The sequence below is a fragment of the Struthio camelus genome, chromosome 1 (assembly GCF_040807025.1).
Source record: "Struthio camelus isolate bStrCam1 chromosome 1, bStrCam1.hap1, whole genome shotgun sequence".
NCBI classification, from domain to species: domain Eukaryota; kingdom Metazoa; phylum Chordata; class Aves; order Struthioniformes; family Struthionidae; genus Struthio; species Struthio camelus.
In genome coordinates, this window is record NC_090942.1 from 189,517,093 (window position 1) to 189,539,704 (window position 22,612).

At 37.2% G+C, this 22,612-nt stretch overlaps 1 protein-coding gene across 1 annotated transcript in view; it reads left to right on the forward strand.

Moving 5' to 3' along the window:
• Window positions 1–21,738, forward strand: part of DGKH (diacylglycerol kinase eta) — a 181,958-nt gene extending 160,220 nt beyond the window's left edge. The window contains exons 28-31 of the mRNA XM_068929728.1: window positions 2,002–2,121; window positions 2,488–2,596; window positions 3,969–4,099; window positions 10,172–21,738. Of these exons, the coding sequence (XP_068785829.1) occupies window positions 2,002–2,121; window positions 2,488–2,596; window positions 3,969–4,099; window positions 10,172–10,261 (450 nt within the window). The 3' untranslated portion in view covers window positions 10,262–21,738. The remainder of the gene's footprint in view (window positions 1–2,001; window positions 2,122–2,487; window positions 2,597–3,968; window positions 4,100–10,171) is intronic.
• The last annotated feature ends 874 nt before the right edge of the window (window positions 21,739–22,612 follow it).

Below are 22,612 nucleotides of genomic sequence, written 5' to 3' on the forward strand. Positions count from 1 at the left end.
TTTTCCAAATGCACCATTTCAATTTTTGCTCTTTAAAAGCATTTGCACTCTAAAACAGAGCTGCGATTTCAATGTATTAAGGGAGAAGTGAGAAAGAACCGAAAAAAACCCTTTATTGTCAATGCTTCATTCACAGTGTTAATTTTCATCTTGGAAATAGGAAGCTTTTCCCAGATGTTCTAGGAGGACAATTTACACTGAATTGCTAACTCCTCCTTTACCAGAATTTCACTACTGTTTTGTTTTCCTATTTTTTTTTTCAGAAGCAATATTACCTGTGTGTACACTTTCTTGCCATGAGATGAGAGTTCATTGATTTTTTTTTTTTATCCCCAAGCAAAATGCTTTCCTTTGAGAATCAAGCACTTAGATTAGTGCTTGTTGAGAAAGAGAATTTTGCTTCATTCATTTGTGTAAAAACTGAATAATTCAGAAATCTTTTTAAAAAATGAAAACACAAGAGAAGTTGTAACTTCTTCAAAGACATGTGAGTCTTCCCCTGTGCTCAGAATTCTGTCTGGATGTGATCCTGGGAAATATGCTCTAGGTGACCCTGCTTGAGCAGGGAGGTTGGACTAGATGATCTCCAGAGGTCCCTTCCAACCTAAACGATTCTGTGATTCTGTGTAATTAACTGAACTGTTCAAGCTGAAAAAGTGGAAGGGAAGAGAAAGAATACAGTCTGCTATGGGCATTGAATTTTCTCCCTAAATTTTGAGAACTTTAGAAGAGAAATGAATGCTATAGCAAGAGGGAGCTTATATTTCCAATATTACTATTCTAAACAGCAATATCTTACTAAAAATTCTCTCTCCTCAGGAAAGGTTATCATGTACAAACCACTGAAGCTTTATCACCAAAACCCAACAGTATCAAGCACTAAAGATCAAAGATTCTCTTACAACTTCATTTAAAATATATATTCATTACGATATAACTTCATTAGATCCTTTCAAAAGGATATTCTATACTGCTTTGGGACTCCTTTTACCTCAAAGAGAGAAATGGGTGTTCAGATTGCTTTATTAGTGATTCCATGCAACTCATTCTGGGATTCAACTGTTTGCCTCGAAATGCTGTTCCAGCAGCCCCAGACAAGCCCCAAACTGCTTTGCTGTTTGTGGATTAGCTGCCTGTCTGTCCCCTTCTTCACAGGTTCGACTCTCACTGCAGCTGTAGAACACTAGGATTTTTTCAGACTAGGATTTTAAGGAAAACTGACACCACCATGTGTTAATAGAGCCAAATTCACATGGCTCAAGCCATCATTACGTTACCACCACTTTCTTTTTTTCCTCTTTACCCCTTCCCTGAGGGCTCTCCCCTTCTGCGGCTGCCATACTTGTCCCTCTTCCACACTTTATACCCAGTGCTCCCTCTGGCAGTGGTTGCTACCACTCCATGTCTCACCTCTTCAGAAGGAGTAGCACAGACACTGTATCATTGAAAAGCCTTTGGGAATGGAGTGATTTGGGTAAGGCACAAGATCTATGTCTTCTTCCTTGACTGGAAAAGAGTTATCCGTCATATGAACTAATTTGCAAATGGTGACTTGGGCTTTGTCATACTACCAAAGTCTATCAAAGTTTTTTAGACTGCTTTTCATGCCAAGAATTTCCAGGCCGTTGTTCTTCTAGTGAGTTTTTATCTCCCTTCTACTGGAAGTTCACACTTCTAGTGTAATGATGTTATCAGATCACTTCTGGGGTATGAAGACTCAGGAGTATGGTGAATGATGACAGTGATTGACAGCTAGCTCCTCACCCAAAGTCTCAGCTGGCTTGGTAATCCCTTTGTGGTTGGGACCATACTAAACGTAGTGTCAGGGTGGTTTGATACATCTTCCTTCGGAGATGCAATTAGGTAAGATTATTTGTTTTCACTGTTTGTTAACATTCACTGCAAAGTAATCATCTATTTGTGTGGTAACAGCTCCTCTATGTTAAACGTTATACGTTAACAGTACTACTAATGTTATTTTTCTGACCTCTTAATAAACAGCAGTTAGAAGCTCCCCATGAAGAGCTGTTGTCTGATGCTTTGCACAGTGTGGAAATAGAGTTGAGAAAGCTTGCTGAGATTCCTTGGCTTTATTATGTTTTTCAACCAAATGATGATGAGGTGAGTCTGATTAATACTTTCTGTTTTTAATTGAACTTAATTTTCATTTAATAGGTGAAAGTAAGTTAGAATCCCTCACAATCTGGAGAGGCAATTTCAGTAATAGTGCCGGATCCTTCTGTCTGCTGTGAGCAAGCTTTTAAGCTTAGGGCTTTTTCAGTTTTATTTCTTTTTCTGCATTTAAAGGTATTTAATGGTTATTTAATAAAAGAAACAAATATAGAGCTAAATCCTGACCTCCTACTTTACAGAGGAAAAATTTGATCTTAATCTTTGAGATTAACTGTGCATTACCTTCTCAAGTATAGAATTGAACCTTGTTGCTTTCAGTTGATTAAAGGTAACTATGTCTGTCCTTTCATGTAGGATCCCCCTCTGGATTATGCTAAGAGAAACAACAGAAGTACAGTGTTTCGCATAGTGCCAAAGTTTAAAAAAGAAAAAGTCCAGAAGCATAAGACCAGCCCTCAGCCTGGTATGTGTTTTGACATTGCAAGAAAAATAGTATTTGGGGAAAATGTGATTTTATGTATTTGTAAGAGCTGAAATGATATACTCTACTGACGAATAAAGTCCTGACCCAAAGTGAAAGGCAACTGAACTGGCATTTCCTTAGGAAGAGTATTTTTTCAGTGCATTTAGAAAGCATGATTCAGTAGGACCCCAAGACTTTCAGGTGAACCAAAGAAATACTGCAAAGATTTATATAATTACTGTCTCATCAGGAAACAAGACCTGGGTCTTGGTTGGTGGTTAAATTTAATTAACTCAGAACAACACAAACCATATGTAAACACATTGTTTCCCTGTGAAGCTCCAACTCATGTTTTTCAGATTAGTTTGAGAAGCTGTGCAATAGCTTTTATCACACTAGCTTAATTAACCAGCTATCCTTAAACAGAAATTGGTTTTTAGGGTTAGTTAGACAGAGCAAACAAAAAGCCACGATAGTCAGTACTGATCTCTTAATTAGTCGAACTTGAACAAACTCCACTCTCCTCTCTTCCCACTGTTATCTGCGAACTTACTTCCTTTAAGATTGCATCCAAGAGTTAATCAGTGGTCAGATGGTCCTGAAACTGTTCCTACATCTTGGTATTTTTAATGGGAAATAGGTCGAAATATGCAAAATCTTGCAGTTGTTGATTAGATTTCACATTAGACTTCAGATTTCACTACATTGTGAATCTAACCAGTATTGAATAGAGTTGCAAAATTGTAGCAATTGTGATAGCATAACTCTATTGTCTTTGACTAATGTGGGCAACTAACCTTAGAGAACAATGTTTTACAGAGAACTTATTAATGGCCTGTGTTAACACAGGAGCTTAAAGAGTACTTGTTGCATTGATTAAGAATACTGGAAAGTTTCAGTTAAAAATAGACTTGCTTGCTGCCATTGCCATATCTGAGGTGTGGTTTATATATTAATTGTACATGTTGATTAGTTTTTGAAGGCTTCTCCTCTCCCCGGATGACTACTAATAAATTAATGGTATAAAGAAGAACAACGTTAGCCTTTGCGTTACTGATCCTAAAGTGGTTTAATCTGAATTTGTGGGACATGAGGTTTTAAAGACTTTATTGAAGAAACTGGAGTAAAGCTGAAAGCATGGCTGCAAAGCAAAGAACCCCAACTTTGTTTAGATACTTTCTCCTGTTAATTGCTAACCTATAACCTGCATGTAAAAAGGAAATTGTCAGTTTTTGTGGAAATGACACCTCTAACCTTTGCCTTTGCTAGCACGGCAATTCTACTCTGTTTTCCACTCTCTTTGGCCTAACCTTTGCTTGTAATGCATTTGAGCATGTAGAAATTAAGGGGGTTTTGCTCTTAACTTTGGTAGTTCAAAAATGGGGCACAGATGAAGTTGCTGCTTGGCTGGATCTGCTCAGTTTGGGAGAGTACAAAGAAATCTTCATCAGCCATGACATCCGAGGCTCTGAGCTTTTACATCTGGAAAGGCGAGATCTTAAGGTATTTCCTTTGTGCTACTTTTCTGCTATTGACCGTTTTCTTTGACAAAACAACAACCAACTTTTCTTCCTTCCCTGCACTTGTTATGTGCTTGTAGCTTGGCTTACACTGTGCAAACGTGCAATAAACTAATATGCACTGTCCTTTGGCCTGAATTTCTTAAATGTTGTATTTGTACTTGCAGGCAAGAATATATGTGATATCAGAAATTTCCTTTTCTTGCTCTTGATACAGAATGATAGCATGATAACTTATGGCAGAAGGCGTAGGAAGAGCTCTTTTGATATATCACGCTGATGTCAGTAAGATAACGTTGTCTTCAAAAAGTCACTGTTTCACCGAGACTCGTTAGCAGGATCAGTGTGCATCAGTTTATTAAGCTGGTAGAAATAATTTTACATATATAAAGCTGCAAGATCAGCAGCTAAAAGTTCATTGAGGTGATCTACTGCGGCACTTTGCTTGGATAGTTAGCGTGAGAAAGAAAGCCAGCTTAATAAATTGCAGCATAGGACCTATATAGCATTGGTGTTTGTGTGTGAAAACAGGTTTTCTCAGTAGTTTTTTTTCATCCCTGACCAACCTCTGTCTGATTTTTAGCTATATAGTTTTTTTTTTTTTTTTTAGCAAAAAATCTTTCTGGTTATCTTGAATAATTTTCTCTTTCTGGTTATCTTGAAGAGTCTGAAACTTTCTTCCTCTGTGGTCAGATTGATAAGAACCAAGTTTTGCATGGAGACATGTTACCTAAAAGTCTGAGGCTGTTATTTGAGCTTGCTGGCCTTTTTCAGGAACCGCTTAAGCGCATCCATTATATGTAATAGAGGCTATATCTTTGGGGATTCATTGCATTACTTTTTCCAGGAACCCAGTGGTAATGAGTTCTGGATAATGTGTTTGCAACTGCTTTTAGCACGTAAGATAGGAAATAGGGTATTGTATAAGTTGCAAACATTTACATTTAGCGTGCAAGTCATTGTTCTAGCCACAGTGCAGTAGTCTCCAGATACAGGCAATACTTTGGTACAGATATGCCATTTTTCCTAAAGCTTCTCATGTAGTTTGACGCCTTGACATTGTAAGGTAGTGCTTTACATTGTGTGACTGTTACGATAGCATGTAGCTGATAGAGTTAGCTGTGTTTGATATGATGTATTTAGTTGTTGCGTATTATTGTACCCTTTGGTATTAGGTCGCATGAACTTCTTTCCTTGGGCGTTAAATGCTTTTCGTTCAGGATAGTATAGTCCCTCTATGCAAAAACTTACAAATAGAAAACTGTCCAAGAAATGCACCACAATGTTCCAGTCACAGATGTTATAAGTTTCTGTTCTGAATTGGCACTGAACAAATTTAAAGCTTAAATGGGAAACTCAGCATCATGCAACGCATGCATATTTTGTTAAACGTGCATATTTTACTAAAAGAGTAAGAAATCTTCCGAAAAAAATCAAAATGACAAATTTGTTGAAATCAATGATGGTAGGTAAGATCAGTGCTTAACTAGGGACCGTCAACCTGTCATCACTGTTGCTCAGGCGAATGCTGGGTCAGCGCACATAAAATACCATCACAAAGGGTAATACCCTGAGATGTCTAAAAGTTTGTCTTGGATAGAGCCTACAGTGAGACAAACTTTTACAGTCTCCTCTCTCTAATGCTCTCTGGAAGCATTTATGCGCGTTTTAAATTGTTATATGTAGCTGGACCAGGAGTTGCTGTATATAAGCTGCAAAAAGGATAGATCCAGTGCTAACAGATGGCTGGCACTAGAATTGTCCCGCCTGCTTGTTAGCAGAGCTGAAACCTTCCAAAGCAGTGCTGTTTGTAAGATTGGCCAGGCTTTTGGCCAAACATGGGCTGTGCTCTGAGTAGCGACAGTGGTTCAAAATAGCTGGGTTTAGCACTCATTCTGCTCAATACGTATGAGGCATGATCTCTGCAGGCAGCCAATTAAGGATGGCTCAGGCAGGCTGTGCTTTTCTGACCAGTGACCTGATTTGGTGTCAAGAGGTATAATGTGGTACCTGGGAAATGAGGAACATGTCACAAGCTACCCTGTTAATTTGTCCTCCATTTGGCTATTGAGATGTGCAGATGAGTCTTCAGTGCTTTTGTGAGCTATAGTCTGTCTACAGCCTCGCCTTCAGTGCAAGCTTTGTGCTTCCTGACAGGCTAAGTGGAATTGTCATTGATTCGCAGCCTCTTAAGTCATGTGTGATGGACTGATGGACTTCCTTCTATTGCCTTTCCTATCTACCCCAGGAAAAACAGTTGTCCATTTTAATTGGACTCCCTGGGCCCACCTGTCCCTTCTCTGGTAAAAAATAGAGATTGAAAAGCAGTAGGGATAAGGATTTGGTGAACCTCTCCTCCTTTCCCCCACATCACTGAAGCAGATCGGTACCTTTACTGAAGAACTGGATGCCTGTGGTTATATTTCTGCCTTGCTTGTGGATCTCATTCTCAGTTAGCTCAATGTGTAGCAACTGGCAAACAGAGAACGCCTCCACCTGGAACCAGGGACCTCTTCATCCAGCCCCCCTCATTTCTCCAGTCTCCTATGACTGACTTTATTTAGGGGCGTCTTAGACCCATTTGATTTTATTTCCTCAAGGTAAGGATGGGCAGTGAATTATGAACTATGCTGTAGAAGTTGGAGACAGAGGGCTCATCCTAATTTTTTTTTTTAAATTAACCTTATTTTACAAGTAAACTTACTGAAAACTAAACTCTTATTTTGCTAAGTAAATGCTGGCACTTCTTAGCTTTGACAAACTTGTTCCTAAGCATACAATTTAGTAGTAGTCAGAACTGCAACAGGGCTAGGTGGTACTTGCAGTTCTAATACCTCCGTAGCACTCCGTGGAAGGTTTCCATGGAAGAAATCATGTAGGTTTCTTTGCATAAACGGCTTCCACGTCTCTTGACAGCTTACTAAGCAGTGGGAGTTGAGCTAAAGTCTGTGCTAAGAATTGTAGAATTTCATCTCTGTGTTTTCCAGTAGAGTTTTTTTTTAAAAGTACTAATAGAGAAATTTGTTGTAAGGTTTGTTAGACTTCAGACATAATTGAAGTAACTTTTGACACTGGCAGTGTAAATCAAGGAGATTTCTAATCTGGACAATTTTAATATTAAGGACTGTTTACATAAATGGTTCAGTAGTGTTAGATTTTGATAAAATCTGTGGGGTAAACCTTAGATAAATGGGTACTTGGCCAGGCAGATAGGGCCTAATCACCATAATGTGTTGTAGATGAAGAACTCTTGAAAGCTATTGCAAGAATTTTTGTCAGCTTTTTTTTTCCCAGCTCTTCTTTTCTCTTTGAGAATGTTTTGAGCCTGATCTGCTGAAGTCCTGGAGATGGCAAATAGGAAGGGGAGAACCTAAGGAGAGGTGATCCTGTAGTTTTAAGGCTTTAGCTCGCGTGGGGGGAAGGACTCTTTCCTTTCTCCAACTCTGGTTAGGCTTCTGTCTTCAAAACCATATTTTGATGAAATCAAATTTTTGTTATTTGATATCAGTTAAGTAGGGACAGATTATATAGCTCATGATGTAACTAATGCCTGCACTTTTGGAGATCTTTTTCTGAATGATACACGATATGCTGCTGTTGCGGATCCTTTTAGTTTAAGATGAGAGAGTTTCTGCAGATTTTCCTGCTTCAGTAGTAAACGGAGAACACTCAGCAGCTTCTCGTGTCAGGAGTGTATAGCAGTCTATTGAGACTAGTTCTACGCTTACACAAGCGTAGAAATTCAGTTTATTTTGTCAGTTTTGTTTTTTCCCCTTGAGTGTGGCAGACCGGAATAAAAAATGGAGTTAAGACTCTTAAGACTTACTGTTTTGATCTAAATTATAGTAGCTTTAATTAAAATGAAAACAAAACTTGAAGTCACCTCTGCAACAGGCAATGTTGGTGAGACTTTGTAAAAGCTGATGAAAAAGAGGCGAAGTTTTCAGGAAATTTCATAATATGATTCTTTCCTCTATAATCTTTGAAGTCTAACAATACCTTGTTATGTCGCTTATCCAACAGAAATTCTACTCATGGAAAATGTTTCTTTTGAAGAGTTTGCAAGTTCTAACCTTTAACATGTGTGGCTTCTTGTGGCTTGGAAAGTACCCTACAGATTTTTCTTACGTAGAATTTCCAGAGAGCAACGGTGATATTTCAGATAGTTGTGCATGTTTTAATTCATTGGGAAATTAAGTGTAGAATGAGCAAGAAAATATTCTGCAACTTCAGTCTATAATGATAAAACTTGCTGTCATTGTTTGATACATTTCACAATTATTACCTACATCAGCTCTCTTAATTTAAAAATTTGTATTATGCTTTTAAACAATGAAATAATCATGCATTAGCTGCAACAAAATATAAAATGATACGATATGGAAAAGCAGAAGGTTTTTCAGATAGGTTTATGAACAGCGGTAAGTAGGGAATTGTCCTGCAAGTTTAGTTTTGGGCCTTCTGTGAACACGTCTTGAACACTTTCATTTTGACAACTTTGTGCCAAAGTCCTGGAAAGGACTGTCACATGTTACAGTATTGCTGGTTTTCTGTTGAAGATACAACTGTTTTTTTTCTCTCTCTCACCTAACCAGAATTCGGACTTGACTCTCTGAAAATTAATCCACCTGTTAAATCTGTGCTATGCTTCATTTGTAATAAAATAATGAATTCATGCCCATCTTACCACCCCTTTCTTTCTTTGGAGAAAGTATAATTGCATGCTAACACCTCTAAGTAATATATGGTGCAGATTTTCTGAGGTTTCTGTGGATGTGGAAAGGCAGATGCAGTCTTTTTTGTGCAAAGTATGTATAGAATGTTATATATGGCTTTGCTTTTTGCTCCGTATGAAAATGGTTATTTCAAGCTGTGTCATCCACTCCTCCCTTTAATGTTTTTGAATGGCAGATTCTCCTATTAAAATGAAAGAGTTTGTATTTCAGAAGAATAGATAGTGAAGTTTACTAAAACATTTTTTATTTAATCACAATCTATTTACATCAGGTTTATTCTACAAATAGCTAATATTTTTCATGTGCCACTCATTCAACACCATTAACCAAGGATTTTAAAGAGTTTTTCAAAGCTGGTTTTTTTACAGATGAGGGAAGCAGAGCTCCAGAGAACCAAGATGAAAATTTATTAACACAGTTGGGGATTATTAGCACAGCTGGAGATCCCGTTCTGCTTCTCTGACCTTTGGACTCGTAAAAATTAGAAAAAAGGATGCTGCTAAAGTTGTTATTAATATTGGAAGAGGTTTGATGTAAAAATCTACTATCAGTCATACTGAGATGGGTCCCAGAAACCAATATTAGAAACATTTTGGCTGATATTAATCGCTTTAGTGGCGGCTACAAAGAGATTTGCATTTATGCCTTTCATTTTCGTGTAGGATGCAACTGTCAAGTCTCTCAGAATTTCTTTTCTAGCTCTCTAATCATCAAGAGTATCCATGTAAGGAGACTTACCTTTACAGAATGAAAAACAAATGCTTAACTTTATCTATTGTTCTCTGAAGGGAAGTTGTCCTACATGCCTGTAGACATTACCTCCACTTTCCCTTGAGAAACTGGGGAGGTGTGTGCTTGTTGCTGAAAACAGACATCATGGGGCCACAAATCAAGTAACATTGCTGGACAGAAGCTCTAATCCATCACATCCTACCAAGCTGTTGATTGCTGTGTTAGAGAGGAGGGGGAGATTGTTCTTTTTCTCCAGAAATTGTGCGTTTACACTTAGCAGTCAAGCAAAAAATATGTTTTTGAGAAATACTGCAGCACCTTGGGTTGTGATTATTGCAGGTAAGTAATTTTCTCTCTGCAGGACGAGAGATTCATTGTGTGCTGTAAGCTAGCCTCTTGTTAGGCAATACTTGCAAGCGCGCCAGAATCTTTTCCACTTAACATTAAGTTGATTGCAGTAAGCCCATTTCTAGAGCTCTGTTGCGTGGCTAGATCATAACCATTGCCCTTTTATTTATTTGGTAAATAAGCCTTCCTCTTTTTCTTTCTTCCCCTTTTTCTTTTTTTTTTTTTTTTAATTTCTGTAGGACCTGGGGATAACGAAAGTGGGTCATATGAAGCGAATTCTCCAGGGAATTAAAGAGCTCGGCAAGAACACCCCTTTGTCTGAAGTGTAATTATGCTGGTGTTCCCTCTCTAGAGAGAGAGGGGAAGTTGCTGGAGAAGCAAAGCTGTTGCAGGCACTTTGCTGTTTTTGTAGTTTACTGTACGGAAGAAAAAGCACTGGTATGTTTGTACAGGCTAATTAATATCTCTGAATTCGTGTCTGGTGAAGAGCCTGTTGCAAGAGGGTGAAAGGTTTTGTGCCAAAAAAAAGGAAAAGGTTCCGTGAAGATGTTTTCTCGGTGTACAAACTTGAGCGGTTCAGATTAAGCACATTTGGGTAAACTGGTTGGTATATGGTGAACTGCACTGACTGGAAAATATAACTAAGAAATGATTGCTTTGCTTACATGCAGCTCAGTATGCCTCTCCTTACAACGCAGCAAGATGATCAGTGTACTGCGTGAGGTTATCTGGTCGTCCTCCCGAGGCATAGCTGCCGTAAAGCCTCTGGTGCAGGGGACCGAGAGCTGGCTCTTCCAGGGTTGAACACGTGAGACTAGCGATGCCTCAGGTACCTAGCGCTCACTGGCCACGCAGAACGGCGACAGATACCTTGTTAATGCCATGAATGCAAACTATAATGCATGGTGTGCCTGCCTGACCTGTCTGTTGTTCTGTTGCATGACACGTCTGATACTTTAAACACTTGAACAACTTTTTATATCTGTTTGAATGAGATTTAATTTATTACTGCTTGAGTGTCCTTTTTTTTTTTTTTTCCCTCCAGTTTCAGGCACTTTTCTATTCTTCAGTGTTGTGTTTTACCTAAATGTGTTCTACGGCAAAGGATGTGTGGGTGTGGAAACTTAGCGTTTGTGCCATATTCAGCAAATTATATGCATTATATATGGATGAAACACTGTACAAATAGATTTTTAAATATACCATGTACAGAAGGTATATCAGGTAACTAACTTATGAGTATTTTTGAAAGACTGGTACCTCACAAAAATATCAATTGGCTTCCTGCATGGAAAATTATAACGAATTTCTCATGGTGCATTATTGTAGTTAGTCAGTGACCTTAAACATCTGTAGCATATTTGAACTTTCAGGCACTAATCATTTTATTTATTCTGTAGTTCAAAAGAAGTTGAAAGATTAATGAAACTTTTTTTTATACAAGAAAAGTAAGTCCATTTTATTTATCATACATAAGACAAGTTTTAAAATGTAGCAGCTGATTTGATTTTTGTGGGGTAGGCTTCTACTCATTACTAATTTGCTATTAATTTAAAATTTTCTATGTATGCATACAAAGGCATCGATTTGTTTCTTCTCAATACTCCTACACTGGTAGATTGTAAAAATTAAAAAAAAAAAAAAAACTCAAAGGTTTTATACTATGCATGCAAAGATGAATCACGTACAAGATAGTAATTCATGAGTATAGACAGGTTAAAAACTGAAAACCATCTTTGTTTAGAAATTGCATTAGAACAGACTTTATAAGATTATTTACAGTTTACTTAAACAAAACATAGCTTCATAATTGAATTTCCAGTTAATTTGTCACAAAGTAGTAATCTATAGAAAAATAATTTGCATATATCTAGAGGTTAAGAAACTAAAAGCTACTTAAATATTTGAGATGAGATGATATTGCACCACATGCCTGAGAACTTGCACAGAACTGATATCTCCCTGCTGTGTCTAAGAACGTGTCATTCCAGCAAGAGGAGCTTGACTTTTACTTTGCCAATTTTACTTTGTCAATTCTTACAGGTTGAAGAGTATATTCATATGTATTTGGTTTGCTATTGGACAGTAGAGTAACACTTCTTCTGTTTTTTCAAAAGCTTATTTTCCCCATTTAAAGGGGACACTGTCAAGTACTGCATCCTTTTTCACGAGTGCGACAGGAATTGACCCTTGGAAAGTCAAATGTATTCCTCTCATTCTTCTATTGCAAGAAACTTTACAAAGGAGCACAGCAGGCTTCATTTATAGCCAGTCGTAATGCGGTGTGCGCTTGCTGCTGTAGGTTGAACAGGGACCACTCTGGGAGCCACGTGGACGTAATTGATTATTCTAGTACACAAACAGAAGTAAAAGGCTACGTTCCATTAGGTTTTCAGTCAAACCCTCCCCCTCTCCCTGCAAATCCATTTGCCAAGTGACATTATTTTCATGCTGTTGTATTAAAAGCATATGCAAACAATGGAAAATTAGGCAAACAATGGAAAGGTTTTTTTTGTTTTTTTTATGTACTTGACATTGACCCCTTTAATGATGTTCAGGTGGCATCTGTCAAGCCTTCATAAGCTGTATTTCCTTTTTTCTCCGTGTTTCTCTGTAGGCTACACTATATTTTAATGTGTGGCAGCATTCCAGTATAGGGCTGTTATGGTAGACTATGCAGTTAATCTTCCCAGTCATAACCAATCAAAGAACTTTCTTTACTTTCCTAATTGTAGGATAAATTCTCTATAAAAATTTCAGTCTTGCTACATGCAATGCATTAAGTTGGGCTGTTGAACTGAATCTCTTAAGGCCACACAGTGATTGTGGTAGAGGCCTACACCGGGTGTATTAAAAAAAATGGGAGCCGCTTTTAGGCAGGGAGAATGACCAAGTGTTTGTAAAGCAACTTTCTTATGACGCTCCTCAGATTACCTCAGTATAGGACAACTTATCACTTGTCTTTATATAGTTCAGTTTTTTAAATGACCACCAAAGAATTTAACTTTGATTGTTACAAGCAAAGGAATTTTTTAAATGTGCAAGTAGAAACAGTGTTTTAAATATCATTTATGCTGTACTTAATAGATGCCCAGGAGAGCAAGTTTTTATGCAACTCCATGCCTTAGGATAGTGTTGGATATCAATTCCAAATGCATTCGACAAGGAGGCTCAAAATATTTTATGGGATTTCTTCACCGAGGTCATGGGTTGTAATGGTGTTTAGTGATGTGGCTTTTCTAAACACAAATTTTTGAACACAGGGTTACCGTTTCATGGTTATTGTAGATTTCCAGGTAGTTGGTTTTCTCTTACTGTTGTAAAAGCTCTAGCTCCTAGAACTGAGGACTTGCATAGTTTCATTTTTAATGACTTGAATTCATTATAATTTAATTCTAATGGTTGAAATGTTTCAAAGCACACATCCTAATATTTCAACAAAAAAGGTAAACAAACCCCCTAGAAGTAGTTAGGTTTTTCTAGAAAACTCATAGTAGTTATCCCAGTAGAATTTTTGGAGCCTGATTCAAGATGCTAAAAACATCAAGTCAAAAGTTTACTGGGGGAGGAAAAAAAATTCCATACTGTTAACTTCCACTGAACGTCCACGTTCAGTCAGCGTACCTTAAAATCTGTGAAAGGAATAAAGAGCAATCTGTGTTTTTTGAAGTGGCTGATATTCATGTAGATTAATGACCTACACTTAGGAAAGAGGAAGAGAGGGAATGCATGTTTTGAAGTGATAGCAGGTTGCTAAATGCATGTTTAGTTGTTGTCATTTTTTAGTAGAATTTTTCCTGCTTCTTGTGTTCAACTGCTGCAGCAATCTCTGTTTCAGATGATACAAATACTATCTTTATGATGCATAGCATCTTCTTTGTAGAAACTGAATGAAACCAGGCAAACTCGTGGTTGTACTTTTTTCATTTTTACAATGATTTAAAAGAAAAACATTTTCAAAAATCAAAATTCTTACATGATTGCAGTGGCAAATTTTTAATGTATTATGCTACATTTTTATTTATTTACCCTTAACTACTTTTTTTTTCCTCCCAAGAGAAATATTTTAAGTTTATGGGAGAAGAGTAAAAGGTAAAGACAGGTGACCAAAACCTGGCCAGACTATTTCGATCCAGTATTTTTTACTTTGGGACTGGACTACATATCCTTGCTAGTGTAAATAATAGAAATTGTCATTTTTTTCTCCATCCCTACCCCAAGAAATTCAGACTGAAACATTGTAAAATTATAATTCAAACAAGAAGAATTGATTTTGTATAAGGACCAATTTTATGTGTTCCAAAACTTTCTGTACAGAAACATGCAACCAGCTAATTTTTACTTTTTAATTGAATCAGTATGCTACTTGACTTTATGACAATTTTATAATACCTTGATAGTGTACACATCTTTTTTCAAGGGTAAAATTACCAGTGTTTTTCACTGCATCTAGTCCTTCCTCCTTTCTGGAAGATTGGCAGGAGACCTTTTTCCACATGTAACATAAAGTTAACGAAGTGTGAGCAGAAGTATGGTGGTATTACTCTTACAAAAAGATTTCAAACAATATATTATGCACAGATAAGATCCACAATGGACATGTCAGAGGACCCATTTTGCTTGATGCTTCCTATTAACAATTGCATTACGAATGTTTACTACTGTTTCTCCCTTTTTCTATCTGTGCTCCTAAGTATTAAGTTATTGCATATAAGCTTGACAGTTCTGGTAACTTGTAATTAGCAGTGTAAAAAGCATTTGTGAAAGTTAAAGTTAACAAGTGACGTATATTGTTGAGGATAACTCAGCTGGAGCAATATATTTAGCTTACAACCAGGAAATCATCTCGCACAGTTCACGTGTGAGTAAGTGAGAGCCACAGAAAATTATATGAAGTTTTTATTTTTCCAGCCCAATGACATAAGTACCTCTCAAATGCAGCGTACTGAGTGTTATATTTATACAATGGGCTCTCCCCTCTTTTGATTCTGTTTCCATAGATTGTACGTTTCGTGGTATGATTTTCGTATCATCAGGGTTTGATGCTGCTTATTCTAACTACGAAGATTTAATGTTTGCAGGAACTGTACGTGACTCTTTTGCTGTCTTAAGTAAAAGGAGGAGTTTTTGAGGACTTGAGGAAGCTGAGGAGTTTGGACAGGACTTTAAATTTGTCTGCTGCATCTTCAGAAATAAATGATATTTATTTCTGCTAGGGTCAGCAGGGTTGATAAAGCATCATTTGGTAATTATCAATAGGAGATGTTTACTGGTTGTATAAATTCATGTATTTATATAGAGAATATAGTGTGGAACTTGATCTTTTATACAAAAAGAAAACAATTTTCTAGTTCTTTTCTACTACTGTTGCATTAGGTTTAATTGCTCTGTTAATGGTTAGCTTATGTACTTGAAATACTCATTTCTGCCATACAGAAGCCCAGTCTGTTCCTTAGAAATTATCTGCCATTTGGATGCCATCTGGAGCGTTCCTTGAGACTATTTCTGTAGCCAGTTGGAGCTAATAGCAAAGCTCCTGTTAGCTTCTGTAGGATTAATAGTAATTGCCTCCAATTTTTTTGAAATTGAAAAAAAAAAATTGAGTTGAAATATTTCTCACTCCAGAGGAATAAACTTGAAACGTCATCACTTCATAGTCTATAAAAATATAAACTATTAGCACCTTTAACACTTTGGCAAACTAGCAAAATGCTGGCAATTACAGACATGAGAGTATTCTGAGACAAATTGTAATAAATTTAGCTGTAGTGGTTAAAGAGCTACCACCTTCAGAGCAGTCAACAGAAAATGCGTATATATACATGGTTGACTTACAGAACTCTCTTTAAAAGAATGGAAGGCCTTGTGTCCTAATGGAAACAAACAGTTTTAATACAGTCACTTTGATGGGATTTTGAGTTCATTTAACCTGTTGCTTACATTAGCAAGGGCAGAAGAAGCTGGTGCGTAATTTATAATTAACACAGGCTATGTCTGTACTAATGTTCCTGCACTGCTTCCCAACTCTGTTTCTGGATAATTTCCCAGCTCGCTGGCAGGATGAGACCCTAGCATGTCTCCCCCACCGTTGCTATCGAGAAGAGCTGGGTAGGCAGGCTGGAAAGGAGTTCCAGGAGATCTCTGAGTTTGCCCGGGGCTCCAGGATCCAAAGTCTAACATAGCCATGGAGGACTAAAATCCTACTTTAATTTATCTCTGGGCAATCCCAGCTATCTAACTGCAGTTACATCCCCTGCAATCCATATCACTAACAATTAACACTATCTACTGGAATGCCCCTTGAAAGAAAGGTGTTTTGGATAAACTCCACCAACTATGTGAGAATTTAGAAAAAAAAAATAGGAATTATGATGGCTATCAGTATGCCAAGTGCAGAGTGACTAATCTGTAGTTCATTCCATGGAAAATATACTTTGGAGAGAAAAATAAATATTTGAAAGATTAATGTCATGATTTAAAAGGTATTTAGGGAAATAATATGGTACAATTTAAAGGCATTAGAATTGTTTTTATAGTTTTTTCATTTTTTTAGGAAGCTGTGTTTCATCTAAATATAGTGACATTGTACTAGAGTATGTGAACTGGAAAATGAAACCAGAAGGAAATGAACTAAAAGTAAAATTAAAAGTGGATAGTTTGTTTTCATGGTGGAGGCTGAGAGAAAAGCCAAAATTCTGCCCCCTCCTCCCCCCGCCACAGTGCCCCAAATGCCTGCTACCCCACATTAAAATGGGCATTTGGACTATACTGCTTAGTTGGCTTTCAGAGGATTTTCTGCTTGCATCTGTCACTCGTGTCTGTGCTTTCTAACTCGGATTGTCTTTGTCCTTAAAACGTGCACTTATATGTGGTCACTATATGTGGACCCCTATATGTGGTCATCCACATATGACAAAATTACCATATTTCCCCTCAAGGAGCAGAGTTTCTGAACCTGCCTTGAAATAATCCCTTTCATTAGCCGCTCTCTTATATCACATCCTTTGAATCCTAAAAAAGGCTGCAACACAGGACTTCCTACAGCTGCCAACAGTCTGCCTAGCAGTGTAGTTTGTTGAAGTTTGTACGTTGAGGGGGTCTCTTCCTCATCAAACAGTATGCTAATATTCACAGCAGAAGATTAGATGTGTGATAGATGGGATTTGTAGGAATTTGAGTTTAGTTTTGCACGAACCTTAAAAAGTCATTAGGTAACTTCTGAGAGGTGACGAAGGCCTGATCTCTGCAACGTTCAGACTCGGGTCCTTCATCATCATCACATACAAAAATCATTTAATGTCTAATACTAGCAGTTTTGTGTCTTCTTCCATGGTGACAGTAAGCATATCAGTGAAACAATACTACTGAAACCTCTCAGTGTCAGAACTGAAAGATTTCCTGAAATCATGTTAATTTTGATGATTTTTTTAGAAGCAGATTCCAAGGGTGGCTTAAAACAAAATTTTTGGTTTACTTCTGGTTCTGAGTTTCTGATTCATTCTGTTTTCTATCTATTTTTTCAACAGTTTTATGTTGCCTTGTATTCTTTGACATAAAGCGCGTAAAAAGAAAACAGTGAAATAACCTTTTTTCTTAATGAAAGATTTCCAGAATATTTGGGACAAAACTTTTGAATTTCTTGGGGGGGGGCGCGAAATGTTCGACGTTATCCCAAAGCAGCACAGAATAATATGTTGGACCTGCTACTGTTTTAATGAAACAAAATTCCCTTGTTCTTTCAGTTCTGTTTTTCACCTGCTTTACTTACTTACATAATTGTAATAATAGGAATTAAACAGGACAGTTCACACAGAGCCTGATGATTTCTAAAAATTCTCTGCTGCTTCTAGTAATACAAATAGGGATAAGATCACTTTTTAGAATTAAGCATTTCTTTAGAAAAATATACCTGAATTATCAAGACCATAGCCAAACCCTATATGCCTTTTTAAAAATATACGTGAAATATGGCAACTCATTAACTCATGACTCTTGTTGCTGGCTAGTTATGGAGAGATTGAGAAGCATTTAGGTAACAGATATTGTGAAATACCAAAAATAATAAGTGTACAAACTACAAACTGTTTTACAGTTTCTTGCACACTGGAGTGCTGATCCATAATTTGCCCACATATGAACTATCATAATAAAGCAAATAATTTGTCTTAAATATCCGTATCAGATCCAGAGTCCAAGTAAGCACTCCTCTTCTTTCCACTCACAGATATTATTCAGAATATGCTCATTAGCATTCTTTACTTTTGGGGAGTGTAGCACATTTCCATCATATGTCCAGTGCTTTAAATGCCCAGAGCTAGGGAATTCCATAATTGTATTTGCGTTGTATGTCCTGGCATTTAACGAAGCAGATTTCTTCTAAAGGTATTTTAAAGGTGCCAAGAGGATCATGGCATAATATGGGTGGGCAATTCTGTTAGCCATGCTTGTCACTTAAACTCGTATTCCAGTCCAGTGCAGCTGTTAGTCAGTCCTGTAATAACATCATCTTATTTGCCTGGGTGCAAACTGCTAGTAAACATGTAAAGTGTTGCAGGATGTACCCTGTTGGTCAAAGATGTGACATAGTGCAAGCTTTCTGCACAACTCATGTAGTTCGGTCTGAATTACAGTTCGAAGGAAAAAGCTGAAATGCACAATTTTCACCCATTTCAAGAACATATTAATTAGCAAGTGGAAACATCTGACGTGATTTGTACAGTTTTAGTCAGCTAAAAAATGCCCCAGAGTTTGTTCCCTTCATTTTCCCTTGGTCTTGTCCACTCCACAGGAAAATTCAGTGTCTTTGCAGGCGTACGGATTAAAGTCACAGATCTGTAGGGGCTTATGCATGTGCTTAGCTTTAAGCAGCGCTGTAGTCTCCCTTTAGAGATTATTTGTGTATTTTAGTATTAGCATGTATGTGTAAGCCTACAGAGGATTTGGGTAGGTAGAAGTTGTTCCTCAGAGAAAAGTTAGCGTGAGACTGATTATCGAGAGAATTTTAAATGCCATACCTGCGAATGTTGTTCTCTTGCCAGTATTTGCGTGTGCATGTGTGTATATATGTAGTATCTAGTTTGTAGTGTGTATGTGCATGCACACCTGTACATATATATATGTATATACATACCCTGTTTTTGCATATATAATGCTGCCAACTTGTGTGCAGAGCCACAAAACTTTTATATATATATATACACACACACACACAATGCTAGAGATGCTGCATTGTTTTTTATTGTAATATTTTTATATCAGATGAATTGCAGGATGTTTACAGATGCTTATTAATATTTAACTTATACAATGGAGTGGCAGGATGTTTATGATTGTTGTCAGCTAAAGAATTGTATGAGATTTTTCGTGAAATTTTGGCTTTGTTGAAATCCTTGGCAAAGTTCCCATTGATCTCACTAGGGCCAAAATTAAACCTCTCTGAATCTATTGTTTACTGGCTATTTTCCTACTGTGATTTTTTTTTTTTTTTTAAGTAAGTGAAATGTATTTATTTTTCCCAATGTGAAATCTGCAGTTGTTATTTGGATTTTTCTACAGAACCTGCAAAATACAGCACAGGTGGGGATATATGCATCACAGAATGTACAGAATTTTTCATTGTTCTGGTTCTTCACTATGTCTAAGGAAATAAATTCTAAAATAACTTTCATAAGTCTTAATATAGATTCTTCTAAAAATAGATCACATTTCATATCTCTCTCCGGAAAGACAGCATGCAGCATGGTAACTGAAAATGAAGAATTACTTATTGATGAATAGAAAGCTGCCCCATCTGTTTTGTATACCTTCTGATTTCATACAGTTCAGCTGGCTCTGCAAATCTGCAAGGAGAAACTTTTAAGTACCTTATCTTAAAAAAAACAAACAAAAAACCTTTATATAGTATACTTTAAAATTCTCATCAAAACATGGAGGTCTCTTCGAAGCCTGTTTGTAGAATGATTCTTCTAATATTTCGCATGTGAAGAAAATTATGAAAATATTAAGTGGTAGGACAAATCGGGAAACTGCCTGATTGATATTAGAGAAATCACTTGTTTAGAGGCAGAATGATCAGTTCTTTACTAGTACAAAGGAGAAAAAATACTGTAATGTAGTGCTTCCTAAATCCCTTTTCAGGGTACCTTTTTATTTGTGTATACCCTAAGTACATTCTTCCTGTAAAAAAAAAAAAAAAAAAAAAAAAAAAAAAGGCATGATGTGATGGAACAGCTAAATAAATACATCTTAATTTCTTAATCTAATGCTAAAAACATTATTTTCAAACAAGAACTGTCATGCACTTTGAAATCTATGAGTCTGGAACAGGTAAGTTTGTATTCGTGGAAGATGGACGTTCCTGGGACACAAGAGGATTTGTTAAATGAGGTATCTACACTAGTGTTACCAAAAGCTGAAGAAATGCAAGCCAGCCACATTCCCCCATAAGGCTCAATCTGTAGAGAATGCCAACTAGTCCCAGGAGTGTTTTGATATAATTTTGTTTAAGAAAGAAAAATATTTGGGTTCATACTCTTCTTTTTCTAATAAGGAAGGAAGTATGTAGTTTGGCTGAACTTTCCAGGAGTTTATTGGCTACAGAAGCAGACCTCAAAAGACTAAACTGTAGAGGCAGTCAAGAGGGTAGTGAATATTTAGGGCTCTGCCTGGGCTCGCTGGTCTGCTAATGTGGATGTGACTACAGATTTGGGAGAAAAGCTCCTATCGCGCTCCCATGGCGGTCAATGGAAAATCTCCATCGCTGTTAGCGGGAGCAGAGGGCTGCCCAAGCGAGCAGACAGCTTCCCTTTTACATCTTCATTATCTTTCTGTAATTAGAGTTAGGAATGGAGTTCAGGGCTCAGCATTATTTGTCTAAAAGGCTGGGATGAGTCAAATCTACAGGATATCAGGCAAAATGAGGAGGAAGTGCAGGCAGTGGCTAGAGGTTTGGATTCTGCTTTTAGTTTCCTGCTGCTGAGCTGGTGCCTGACTGGGGCCAGGTCAGCCAACCTTTCTGTGCCTCGCTTTCTCTGTCTGCAGGAGTAAGGATGCTCTACCACCTTTGTACAGCCCCCTGAAACCTACAGAAGAGCAGTGGTATATAAGTGGCTAAGTTTTACAGACACTATTATATGCAGTATAATTAAGTTACTTTTGTCCATAACACTGCAAAAATTGCTTTTCCTAGTTTCAGTTCCGACTGTTTAAGGACCTACTGCATTTTGGGTAGTCAGTTTTGAAGCTTAGCAATTGCTATAGGACATAGGACTTGCAATTACACACATAGTGGGCTCTGTTTGCTGCAGAAAAGAGTAAAACTTTAAACTGCCTGACAAAACTTGCCAATGAAGTGTATCTAACAGAGCAGAGGTGTAACTTTTGGCTTTATTTACTTGTAATAATGGTAAGGAACAGTGAATTTTGTTTGTTTACATACTGTTTACAATGGCACAGTTTTATTTTTAATATATAAAAACAATTGAGGTATTTATTGCATATACTATTTTAAAGATGTTTTATGTGTTTTCACCTTTGGAATATATTGTTACATTTCCTTGTACAGATAATTTGGGTGGCTTTGTTAATATAGTTAGTAATTTTTATGACTACTAAGTGACCAGTTTTCCGTGCCTTTTTATTGTTGGATGCATGATTACATATTTATTATTGTATGGAAGTCACTGAGATGTGTATTTTTGTATTCTGCTGGAAGCAATGGCTGACTTTATTGTACATGATAAGAGATGCCTTCCATAACGGGCACTCACATGAGATCTTCCTTCTCAAATAAACAGAATGCATTCAATGTATGTAAGTCCTTGAATCCTTTCTGTGTCTGGCAATCAATGGAAGTCCTTGAACATCATTACACTGAGTTTTAGATGTTATCCACTCAGAATGTGGGCAATGTCATCAGATCTAAAACAGAATTCGCCATTGAAATCGATACAATACTAAGTTCTTGGCACAATGTAAGCCTTTGTAATTTAAAGGAAAACTCTGTATGTTAAAACTAAATAAAATTTGGATGAATGACTATCAAGCATCATTTCTATTCAGTATGCCACATGCTGCACTAAAATTGTTCTAAATTACAGGCTTTGAATACACCTTTTAAAAATACTTTATATGGCTACGTGCAAGTCCACATGAAACTTGTAAGTTGATCACTGTGCATGCAGGTGTCTACATTTGCAGGGATCTTCCGCTAGATCGTGCTGGTATACAGCATATTAAATGTAAAAATAGATTTACATTTGCATCCATAGTAACAACAGTCTTTAAAACAGAATATACAGTAGTGTCCATATTTCCAAGGTAAGTAGCATTAAAACAAATACATTTTTCCTGGCAATGTATACGGAACCTCTAAAACACCAATCCAGATAAACAATCGTTTGCCCCGAGGCCAGGCCAAGCTCTGACAACAGAGGGTAATTCAGCAGGCAGTGACCAGCTACCGTGTTTTAGCGCGGTGAGCTACTAGGCTAGTACTTACCCAGGATGGGATGTGAAAGGAACTGCAATTAATGCCATATGCAAAAGAAAAATTCTAGTCCATGTGAACTTAAGTCAGTTTATTAGGGTGTCTTGGAGCTGAGATCCGATTGTCCTGATGTGATCATATGTGAGAGAGGCATTTTTGTGGATAACCCAGACCATTTAGAGGTCAGAGTTGG